General features: G+C 37.3%; 1 protein-coding gene across 2 annotated transcripts in view; it reads right to left on the reverse strand.

The window, feature by feature from the left end:
* The window catches only part of ACAD11 (acyl-CoA dehydrogenase family member 11), a 110,514-nt gene that overhangs the window by 41,930 nt on the left and 55,829 nt on the right, over nt 1-12,755 (reverse strand). For both annotated transcript variants that reach the window (XM_058294964.2, XM_058294965.2), the window contains exons 10-12: nt 7,224-7,301; nt 6,448-6,586; nt 2,606-2,713 (exon numbers count right to left, since the gene is read on the reverse strand). In XM_058294964.2, coding sequence (XP_058150947.1) covers nt 2,606-2,713; nt 6,448-6,586; nt 7,224-7,301 — 325 coding nt within the window. The remainder of the gene's footprint in view (nt 1-2,605; nt 2,714-6,447; nt 6,587-7,223; nt 7,302-12,755) is intronic.

The raw sequence follows: 12,755 nt of genomic DNA on the forward strand, positions 1-12,755 counted from the left end.
TGGAATTCTGTGAGGACAGAGGCATTCATGTCTTTTTCATACCCCTATTCTTTCTCTATTTTATGCTGCTTCTATAGCCTATACATACATAGTGAGTATTCAATAAATTGGCACTAGATGAATGAATGGGTCATCCAGTATAGGTAAATAAATTCATAGAAGGGTCATTGGATGAATGAAGTATTCTGGAACAATGGTTTCAGCATTATGAATTATTTTCTTGGCTTCCTCATTGATACATGACTTGTGATCAACTCCTTAATTCTTTCTCCTATCATCAAAAGCAGATAAAGGGAAGTGGACTTGGCCCAATGGATAGGGCGTCCGCCTACCACATGGGAGGTCCACGGTTCAAACCCCGGGCCTCCTTGACCAGTGTGGAGCTGGCCCATGTGCAGTGCTGATGCGCACAAGGAGAGCCGTGCCACACAGGGGTGTCCCCTGTGTAGGGGAGCCCCATGCACAAGGAGTGCGCCCCATAAGGAGAGCCGCCCAGCGCGAAAGAAAGTGCAGCCTGCCCAAGGATGGCACCGCACACATGGGGAGCTGACACAACAAGATGATGCAAAAAAAAGAAACACAGATTGCCAGTGCTGCTGATAAGGATAGAAGCAGTCACAGGAGAACACAGCGAATGGACACAGAAAGCAGATAACTGGGGGGGGGGAGGGGAGAGAAATAAAAAAAAAAAAGAGTAGGTAAAAATTACTGTGCTCTATTTTCCACAATGGGAATCTGTATTAAAAATTGGCAGTCTTGGAGAGCAGGTGTAGCTAGTGGTTGAGCACCTGCTTCCCATGTATAAGGTCCTGGGTTCAATTCTCAGTCCTTCCTCTTTTCCCCCAAAACAAAAACAAAAACAACTGGTGATCCAGATTTCCCCACTATATAGTTTACTATCTTAAAGTTTCTAACTGTGCCTTGCAAATGCTTTCACCATGTATATATCCTTTGCATTCTTTAAATCCTGTTCAACACTTATGATCTTCAGAAAATTTTCCATGGACATCCTTAATCACTGCTTTATTATGTGACATTTCAGCACTTACAGCCTAGCTCTTGGTCATAGGAATCTGCTTTTCTTAATATGCTGCTCTATTAAATGGGTTTTCCAGATAATTTCATATGTTCTAGCTCTAAAACTAGAGTTGCTTGAGAAAGGGGGCTGTATTCTCTATTTATTTTGTAATCCCCAGTTAGTGTTTTTTAGATCACACATCATACTGTAGGTATTCAAAAAACACCTGTTTAAAAAATGGAGACCAGCTTTGCTATTATAAAAGCCTATTGCAATGCTACAGAAGAAAATCAAACTAGTCATTATAGAAAATACCTAAAAATCATAGCCAGATGAAATTCAGTCTAATTCTAAACTCAATAATCAAGTGATGACTTTGCCTTCTGAAGAATTCTTAATTACCATTTCTTACGTACAAATGGTACCAACCAAGCTCATTTTTATTAACATGTTCCTAGTTTTATTTCCTCTCATTATTATAATTTAAGCCATGTGCTAGGTAGGATTGGTGAAAGTTCTGTTTTTATGGGTTCATGGAAGAGTTGAATACTTTGTACTTACCAATACACAATTATTACAAAGATGAACCTTTTATATATAAGGCCAAAAAAATCTTAAACCTCATGACCTATTGTGGTTAATAATCGAGAAAATGTGGCATTGGTGTGGAAAAAGTGGCCATGGTGGCTGCTGGGTGCAGGGAATGGGAGGAAGAGATGAGATGTGGAGGCATTTTCGGGATTTGGAGTTGTCCTGGGTGGTGCTGCAGGGACAATTGCCAGACACTGTATGTCTTCCCATGGCCCACTGGATGGAACGTGGGAGAGTGTGGACTATGGTGTGGACCATTGGCCATGGGGTGCAGCGATGCCCAGAGATGTACTCACCAGATGCAATGGATGTGTCATGATGATGGGGGAGAGTGTTACTGTGGGAGGAGTGGTGGGGTGGGGGCGGTGTGGGTGAATGGGGACCTCATATTTTTTGAATGTAATATTTTTTTAAAAAATGAATAAAAAAATAAATAAATAAAAATGATATACAAAAAAAAAAAAAAAAGAATCTTAGAAAGTATTTAAATTGTTAGGATTTTAATGCAAACAGATCCTGGGCAGACAGGTGTTTTTAAAATATCTGCTATTACTTGCTGCACATTTTTTATATTCATTATAACATGTTTTAGTAATGAAAAAGTTTAAAAACATGAATTTTTATGTTCCATTTTTATTATTTAATAGAATCCAATAAAATAAGCAGTGAAATGCAAAAAAAAAAAAAATCTTAAACCTCCAGAGATGGCAATTTTAGAAATGCAAATAAAAAGATGATGAAACAAGTTTTACAATGCTTAATGCAGATTTCCAGAAAGCATCACCTGGTTGGTTGTCCTTCCAAAGGTAAGGATAATTTCATTCTGCATGTTTTAAAACGCCAAAATGTAAAATTGGGTTCAAAAACAACGTATTCACATGTCTGGGCACAAACAAATTTGCCTGAAACACAAGTTCAACCCCACATCTCTTAAGCTCATCCCTAATTACTGCTGAATGGTTGGTTCCACAGGGGGAAGTGGTGATGTGCCTTTACCTGTCATACAGAAGCAGGAGGCAATGCTCCCTTGAAGAAGAGGCTCAAGCCACTGTTTCTTCTGCTCCTCGCTTCCATATAAGTGGAGTACCTCCATGTTCCCTGTGTCTATACATAGTAAGGGAAGGCATTCGTTTTGCATTTAAAAATTTACCAAATATGAAATCCATGACTTTATGTAGCTAATATAGACAGGTATCTTCTTAAAGCAAATGCTTCTAACAAAAATATTTGAAACATACAGTAAATATAATTTACACTGATGGCAAATCATGAATAGTCCCAAGTCTATGGCATTCAGTGCATATTTATTCAATTTATTCTGAACCACAGATTCTTGTTCAGTTCATTACATTGCAGCATGGTACAATAAATTCTAAGTCAATTTAGTACTGAGGCAAATAGTCTACCTGCCTAAACCTTTGCCTGCTGTCTCACAACTATGCCCTGCTAGGAGTGATTGCAAGGCTCCTGCAGAACAAGTAACATTACATGGTCTACCAAGACTGTATCCCTCAAATTTATTTGCTGTTCATCATGCTGTTTGTCAAACACACCCTGTGCTTTCTAATTTCCACATATTTGCTTGGGCTGGGCCTTCTCTCAGGTAAAATTCTACCTATAATTCATAAATAAATCCCTGCGTAGGAGCCACCTCCTCTGTGAAGAATCTCCGATTATCCAGTTAGAAACACATCCTTCCTCGGAACTCACATAGTAAATACTCTCTTTACCTCTAACATAGTTCTTATGGTTATGTTCCCCACAGCACCTAGGAGAGTGCTGGGCCACCTCACAAGGATGCTTAAAGACAGAATCCCTCTCCTGCATAGAAAATGGCAGAAGTACCTTCAAAAACCCTCTCTAACCCTGGGAAGGTGTGGTTTAGTGCGTGGGGCTGAGACATGGTAGTATTCCCCTCAGATATCAAGGAATGCTTCATGTCTGCCATTAAACAAAATAGTCTTGGTGCCTTTCTCTGATTTTCATTCCTATGACATTTCTAAAAATACTGTCTGAAACTTTTTCTTTGAGTACCCATATGATTTTGAAGAGGAATTTCTAAATATTACCTTTTATAATGACTTTAGGACAGTTACTGAAAAGTCTATGAAGACTGATTTAAGTCTAGGTTAAGTCTCTCAGAGTATATTTGTACTCAGGGAAGATACTCCTAACCAAGTCAGCATTATATTAAAATGCATAAAAGTCCCAATAAATTAGTGCAAGCTTAAAATTCTTTTTGAATTTTAAAAAGAAAATGAAACCTGCTTTAATTAATGAAGTTATTAATTTTCTTTGCCAGTTTTAAATTTAACAATTCTTGTTATAGTTCAAATAAGGTGAATAGTGAAAAAAAACTTTCCAGAAATTACCAGTTTATTCTGAGAAGTTGGCAAAGCAAAGTAATCATTTATGGCTTGGGAAAAAATCCTAGATAAATTACTTCTAGACAATTCATTTTTCCATTTAAAAAATCACCCAAAGGCAAAGAAAATTTCCAGTTATAACTTTAGCACTAAAATTGCTATTTTTTAATACTCCAACATACAATATTGTATGACTTACTGAAGGGGGAAAAAATGACAAATTGGAACACTCATGTCTCCCATGAGTTTTCATAACTATTTGGGGAGTATTTGGGTTGCATGAGTGGAAATTTGCCTTTAGAAGACACTCAAACTCCCAGATAGATATTGATGATATTCTCTTCTTTATCTGCTTTGGATATGTTCCAAAACACAATTTCATGAGGCCTTCATGAAGATATCTCTAGCACAAAGAGAAAATGCCTAGTTTTCTACTTCTGGTTTGTTTCTTCTTTGCTTAAGAGAATTGCTGATGATACATTGATCAAAGAAAATGTATTTTCCTGCCCAATTAAAAAATTCCAGCAGTCTGAAATTTTGATGATAGGCTCATGAAATTTTAATAGTAGAAAAAGTCTATGACCATTAAGTAAAAAGTGAGTTAACAGGTCAAATGGAAAAATAATGACAAAGTTACATCTACAAAGGAAGCCTTCCATAGTATAAATTTCTCATATTATAACCCATTAGTGGATCATGAACTAAAAGACTAACAGTTCAGATCCCTTCCACAATACCACGCTACATAGGATTTAACTTCACACAAATGAGATGAAACCTTCAGAAACTCTGTGGATAGATTACTTTCACAACAGCTCCATTAATTGATTAAAATGTGGCACAGCAGTAATTTGAAAAATCGGCATTTGGAAAAGGAAGAAACGAAATCAGGGACTTCAGAAGTCTATGAACAATTTTATAGCTTCAAAGAAAAAAGTCGCAGTTCAGTGTGGAACCAGTGTGCTAAATGCGGACTGCATTTTCTCTCAGAGCTCCCATATACTCCAGCGTGCCTATCTGTGGCAGTTCCACCTGCATTAACTCTTTTGGGGAGTGCTTTCAACACCAGGGTCATACAACAAGCACAAAAGGCTTGACTGATGAAGGGACTCATCAGGTATCTGTCCATCACCCTTCTACGACAAAAAAGTGCTAGTCCTTGATTGGCTGCATCAGAATAACCACAATATCTTGGGGAAAAGGGGACATAAAGATTCCTAGGGCCTACCTTACATGGTTCTTCTATAAATCTGTCTGTAAACACTCCAAATAGACTACATCCCAGGTTTATCCCTTCCATTTAATCTTTTTAAAGAGTAGGCCTTCTTCCCTTATCCCATTCATTAATTCCAAGGCTCACAGAATCTCCCTGATTTCTCTCTTAATATGTCATGTGAGATCAGAAAATTCTCTTGGCTCTGCCTTCAAAACATATTTAGAAGCTTTCTACTTTTTACCCCTTCACTGCTACCCTAGTCCAAACCACCACCGTTTCACAATAGGATTACTGCAAGAGACTCCCTGCTTCCCTTCTTTCCTCATTCAGTCAATACTCAACATAGCAGCCGAGTGATTCTTATAAAACTCAAGTTATATCTTGTTACTCCTCTGCTCAAAATCCTCCAATAGCTCCTCGTTTCACTGAGGGTAAAAGCAAAAGCCCTTACCTGCCCGAGAAGGCCCGATGTAATCAGATGTCCTTTACCTCTCTGCTTTCTTCTCTTTCCCTAGCCACCCTGGCTTTGCATTTTCAGTTCCCTCTGCTATGAACATTCCTGCCCCAGGTAAGAGTATTTCTACCCTCTCCAACCTTCTCAAGTCTTTATGGAATCTCACCTTTTCAATTAGGCCTATGCTGAACATTCTATTGAAAACGGTAGCCCATATTCCCTGTCTCCCAGTACTGCAGGCTTCCCCTATACTACTCTACTCTGATTTTTTTCCAAAGCATGTTTCATCTTCAAACTTACTACACAATTTACTTGTTTATACCATTTATTGTTTATTTTTATATCACACCATTAGAATGTCAGCATCATGAAGGCAAGGATCTTAGTGTATTTTATTCACTGATGTCTCTCAAGGACCTAGAACAGTACTTAGTATATAGTAGGTGACCAATAAATAATTGGTGCCGAATGAATGGAGAAGTAGTGAGGCTAACCAAAAGATCTGAAACTCTCTACCCATTTCGCCTAGTTATAGAAACCTCCAGTCCTCAATCATGATCCTTACTTTGCTAATCTCTTTGGAAGCAACCCCTGTTCAATGCTTTTAATGTAACGATGTTTAACAAAAGAATAATTTTGAGATTCTTTCTTATGTTTATGTCAAAGTAACTGAAAAGTAAAATTACAGATAAATTATAATCACTAACTGTATAGAAAAACTTCCTCATTGTCATGAAATATAGAAATTTTAAACATTGCTGAAAACATCTGAGAAAGCTCTAGTTTTAAATAATGTAGTAACCTGGTGCTTGGCAGTTAAACACATCTGGAGCAAAAAAGCATCTTCCTGTTTCTTCAGCGATCAAGGCATAGTCCACCTGGCTGAGACCGCTGACAGCTGGCAAAAACAAGTTCCAGAGGCCCTCTGCTTTGGCCATTTCCTGTCAAGGTGATGCGCAAGCTTGAGTGATCATAATTTACCATGACTTAAACAAGTAGCTTGTTTAAAAAAGATATTGGTATTTATGTTTTTTGAAATTTAAAACACCTGTGGAGTTATTTATTTCATTGAACCCCACAAAGTGCTAAACCATCTGGTTACTAATTCATTTTAAACCAACAGTTTCTTGTCTGTAAAGGATAAATGCCTTTTCCTCCAAGCTTCCTTAAGTTTGGCTGAAGAACTAAATTTGCTTATTTGAGTATTTCTTATTTAATCATATGACAAGAATCTCCCACAGTTAGGCACAATCATGCCAGATATATTAATACTACTTTGTGCCATTCAATTTCTTATATTTGTTGCTCTTAAGATTTGAAAACATGCTATTTGGATTAAGAACATGTGGGACAAGTGTTCTACCTTGACTTCAGTCTCAATTAGTGACATCTGGTAGTCAGGAGTGTTGTTGATTTTTCCTTGAACAGTGGTAAGAGGCTGTTTTTGAATTTTCTTTTTAAAAAGTTATTACTGATATAATTATCTTCTGACTGTATAACAGTGACAACAAAAATCTAAGATCTCAAAGAAACACTTACATATAAATTTTCTAATGCTAAGTTTTCTTTTTCCCTTACCTTAAGTTTATCAATCACTAAAGGTTTTCTCCACTTGTCCACTGACTTTTCATTTTGAACATAGAACTCAATTACCTCCTTCAAGTAAGAAAAGGAAAAAAAGTTTATTACCTAAAGTCAATACAAAGTGAACAACGTCACAGACTGCTAATATCCAAAGTAAACATTTCTAGGTGAAGAAGTTTCAGCTGCTATGAAATTGGTAATATTTCCTCTTTTAAACCAATACACGTGAAGCACATAAATTTCTAAAGTTAGCTATTACAAAATTATGTTGCCTTGATATAGGTCAGTAGACTTCAAAATCTTATACCAAGATTTGAGTCTCTCATTTTCAGCAATTTGCACACTAGATGTTCAGAGGAATCCCTCCCATTGTAATACAACTGCTAGATAAAATGTTAAAAAATAATAAAATACCAACTATATTTGTGATACACAGCTGTGCTGGAAGGAAAATGAGAGAATTTCTAAATTCCTAAGAGGCCAGGAGCTAGAAATTCTTAGGTGTGAGTGAACACACACACCTGAGCTGAGTTTGTCGAGAGTAGGTGTAGACTGGGCCTTGGATTTTAATGGGCCACAAAGGCAGAGGTCAACAGACAAAATAAAAAATCCCAAAGAGGGTAAGAAGGCAGATCAGAGACCACCACTCCTCCCACCAAAACCTGGGTGCCTAGTGGGTAAAATCTAAGTGGAAAAAATTGAAAAAAACACAACCCTCAAATAGACCATGGAGATGTAGGCTTATATACAGGTCTTAGTCCTCTGGGTGGAAGAGAAAAAAGAAATGTTCTCAACCTCACATCTGCCTACATCCATGTTTAGGCTCCAAATTCACAGACCTGTAGGTTACAATAAAGTCCTCAGTGACTCTGCCTACAAGAACCTTTCAAAAGCAAAAGCAAAAGCAAATCTTCTCTGGAAGAAAAGGCTTTAAAGAAAAGCCTTAAATAATTCCCACAGATAAAATTCCATTCTAAAGAACATGATTTCAGAATGGAAAATTATTAAACACTCAAGAAAAAACACCTATAACAAGAAATAGCAAAAACAATAATTCGACAAAACAGAGTCACATTTCCCAAAGACCACAGATAGAACAATGATCAGATACAGAATACACTTGTATTCTATAGATTTCAAGAATAAAGGAAGGAATTAAAAGTGTGACAGATGACTATCAAAACTGACCAGGTACCTAGAGCTGCAGATTGTCTAAGATTTACCTCCTGAGAGCCTCCACATTGCTCAATGTGGCCACTCTCTAAGCCAAACTCAGCATGTAAATGCATTACCTTTCCCCCAGCATGGGACATGACTCCTGGGGATGAGCCTCCTTGGTGCCGAAGGATTACTATCAAGCACCAGCTGCTGATGCAACTATAAAAAGACCTTGAATAAAAGGGTGAGATGTTGAAGACAAATGAGTTTATATAGCTAAGAGATTTCAAATTGAGTCAGGAGGTCATCAGAGGGGTCGTGCTTACGCATGTCTCAGCAGGATCCCAGAGACAGCCAAAGTAGATACAACTCCTAAGGGCTATGGAGACACACAGGTCCTACAGTCATGGCAGATGGCTCTGGAGTTCAGTGCCTTGCCAGTGGGCCTGACTTTGGAATTAGTGCTCCTGAGTGTGATGGATTTGGACTCAGATGTGACCTCTCTATGCATGCCCCTTCTGTCATTTTTACTGAACCTGTGGTTGTTGCTGGGGTTGGCATATGCTCAGGAGACTTGAATCTCTGCACTGTCCACGTGCCAGCTGGGCCCTGAGCCTCAGCAGAGTTGCAACACCTACTCTCCAGTTCATTGGACTTACCCAGTCCAGCTAACAGGGAGCTGAGGACTTATCCAGGCCACACCAGGGAACCAAGAGCGCCTACAACTGCAAGCAGAATTCCATCCATCAGCTGTGTGGGATTTAAGAGGTGGAGTGGGCATCGCCATCCCAGGGTTCCCAGAATGGAGAAATAAAATATAGATTAGAGTAGACTTACTGGTATTCTACTATAGAACTACTGGGACTCTAGCAATGGAAGAAATTGTATAACTGTTGTGGAGACAGTGGCCATGGGAGTTGCAGAGGGCAGGGAGAGAGAAGAAGAGGTGTGATGAGGGGGCATTTTCTGGACTTGGAATTGGCCTGAATATTGCAGGGACAGATGCAGGACATTATATATCCTGCCATAACCAACTGAATGCACTGGGGGAGAGTGTAAACTACAATATAAACTATAATTCATGTGGTGTAGCAGTGCTCCAAAATGTATTCATCAAATGCAATGAATGTGTCACACTGATAAAAGAGGTTGTTGATGTGGGAGGAATGGGGGTATATGGGAACCTCTTATATTTTTAATGTAACATTTTGTGTGATCTATGTTATCTTTTTTAAAAAAGACAATAAAAAAATAAGATATCTTAAAAATTTTTTTAAAAAACTGAACAACAACAAAAAAACAAAAAAAACAAAACCCTGGCCAGGCAAATTTGAAAAAGAACTAAGAATAATTTCAGGAAAAGAAAACCATTGTAATTAAACTTAAAACCTGTATGGCAATGGTTCCCAACTTTTAGTGGGCATTGGAATCACCACAGAACTTACTAAAAACACAAGAGTCCAAGTGCTGTTCTACTTCAATGAGCCTGGGCCTCTGTGTTCTTTGCCTGCTCTCCAGGCAGTTCTGTTATATTCCAAGATGTGAGAACCACCACTCTATGAATTGGTTGAAAAGTAGATTAGATAGAGATGCAAAAAATGAAACTGGAAGAAAAATCTGGAGAAATATTTGGAACAAAATACAGAAATTCAAAGAAGGAAACTATGAGTGGTTAAGGAACGTGATGGATACAGAAGGAAGTGCTAACAGAAGTCTGACTAGAGTCCTAGCTGAAGAAAATGAGGGGAGAGGCAATATTTTTTAAATGTAGATAAGAATTTCTAGGAACTGATAAAAGACACGAATTCTTAAATTCAGAAAGCATAATGTAGCAAAAGCATGGTCAAACTATAGAAGATCAGAGAGAAGAAATGCTCTTAAGGAAGGAGAGGGTAAAAAATGGAAGATTATGATAATGAAACATTAATTAGATTGAGTGCTGATTTCCTACAATTGAAGCCAGATAGTAGTAGAATACTATCTTTAATTCCTGAAAGGAAATAATTATCAACTGAGAATTCTATATCCAATAAAAATATCTTTCAAGAATTATAACAAAATAAAGTATTACCAATAATAACAACAACAATAATATGAAAGAAAGGAAGGAAGAAAGGAGTGTAAAGCAAAACAATATAAACGAAAGAAAAGTTTATTAGCAGATTTTTCCTAAAAGAACTTGATCCTAGAGAAGGAACATCTGAGTTCCAAGAAGGAATAGTAAATAAATGAAATGACAAATATGTGGATAAATCTATATTTAAAAAATGGCCTAACAAAACAATAACAACAATTTGTTATATTAAAATAGTCAAGGTAGAACTAAAGTATTGGACTATAATGGAATTCGCCAATGTTTCACTATTATAACATCTCCACCTATTATTTTTTTAAACATTTCAGCTAGTAGAATTACTGGGTTAAAGGCCATGAACATTGTCAAAATTCTTACTGCATATATTCAAATTATTTCCCAAAATTGTTCTACCAATTTACAGTAGCACAAGCAATGTACAAGGAATGTTCCTTTCATTGTAGCCTGGCTAGTCTAGAGTACTGCTGTAATTACTGAACACTAAAACAAGCAAAAGACTGCTTTTTTAAAGGCACCAGCATGAACAGCTCCTGCGATTTCTATCAGGATGTCAGTTAAATTGGAAGATTTCCTGTTTGGGATTGATTATACCCTGGAAATAGTCAATGCAGTTGTGTTTGATAGGAAATAAAGATATAGTCAAAGATTAGGCACTATAGTTCTGAGAAACTAAATTATGCCAGTGTTGACTTAAAAACTTGTTTTATTTAAAACTCCTGTTCTCATATCTACCCATTTAGAGATCTGTAAAGTTTATTTGTTGCATGGTAGGACTCAGATTAAAATAAAATATTTTATTACAAGGAAGCTTTTTTCAGTTCTTACAGCATGAAAAATAATTTATTGGCAAAAGAACAAAGCAGAATGTGCTTGGTGCCTGGTCAGTCTTCCCAAAGTATCACCTTAACATGCTACTTCCTCATTCAATGATAGAGATGCTACTTGGGATTAGGCTGGTTCAGAATCTTAAATCTGAACCTACAAACAAATTTATAATATAATGATTTTAATTTAAACATAAGGCTATAAGAAAGAAGCTAACAGGGAGGTGGACTTGGCCCAATGGATAGGGTGTCCGTCTACCACATGGGAGGTCCGCAGTTCAAATCCCGGGCCTCCTTGACCCATGTGGAGCTGGCCCACGTGCAGTGTTGATGCGCGCAAGGGGTGCCGTGCCACACAGGGGTGCCCCCCATGTAGGGGAGCTCCACACACAAGGAGTGCACCCCATAAGGAAAGCTGCCCAGCGCGAAAGAAAGTTCAGCCTGCCCAAGAATGGTGCTGCACACATGGAGAGCTGACACAGCAAGATGACGCAACAAAAAGAAACACAGATTCCCGGTGCCGCTGACAACAACAGAAGCGGACAAAGAAGAACACGCAGCAAATGGATACAGAGAGCGGACAACCAGGGTGGGGGTGGGGAAGGGGAGAGAAATAGATAAATCTTTAAAAAAAAAAAAAGGAGCTAAGTTATTTCCTAGAACATTATTAGACTCAGTAAGAAAACACAATATTATCATTACTTTAAAAATGTACTCTCAATCATATGTCATGTTGGTAGTTCCTGTGTGATGTGCTATTTTTAGGGGTTCTTATTCATTTGAAATAGGAAGAATAGGCTTTTAATATTTTCATTAATAATGAATTCTTAGGCTCTCAGTCAACAGCACTTAGAATCTGAGGAGTTTCCCAAGGTGATTAGGATAGTTAAAATGAAGCTTACTTGTCCCCATTATTGAAAATTTGAAAAATATGTAAAAGTAAAAAGAAAAAGTCATTAAAACTCTTATAAACTAAAGATATATATTGTTAAAATGTTGGCGTATTCCAGGACACAATTTTATTTTCTAGACATGACTCTTTTGGTTTTTGTAAACACAGCTATAACATTGGATAGAATTTTATATGCTTTTGTCCCTTCCATTTTGATAAAGCTATTTACTTTTCTCCAAACATAATTTCAAATGTGTGTTTCATAGATAGGGATAAGAATTGTTCAGAATCATTCTACTGGGGAAAGCATTTTTACAGGCTGTGGTATAAATTTTAAAAGAAGAAAAGGCTCACATTTATCAGATGTGGATGCATTCCAGTTTAGAAAGATTTGCAAAAGCAAAATGACTGTGACTTTCCTTGCCACATAAAATGTTGACTTTTAAAGATATAGACTGTTTTTCACTTACCATAACAATTTTGCTTTCACTGAAAACTCTTTGTAAATATTTAATAGCTGCATGATATTACGTTCAGTAGATGTATCACAACCCGAC

The sequence above is a fragment of the Dasypus novemcinctus genome, chromosome 4, assembly GCF_030445035.2.
Source record: "Dasypus novemcinctus isolate mDasNov1 chromosome 4, mDasNov1.1.hap2, whole genome shotgun sequence".
Classification (NCBI taxonomy): domain Eukaryota; kingdom Metazoa; phylum Chordata; class Mammalia; order Cingulata; family Dasypodidae; genus Dasypus; species Dasypus novemcinctus.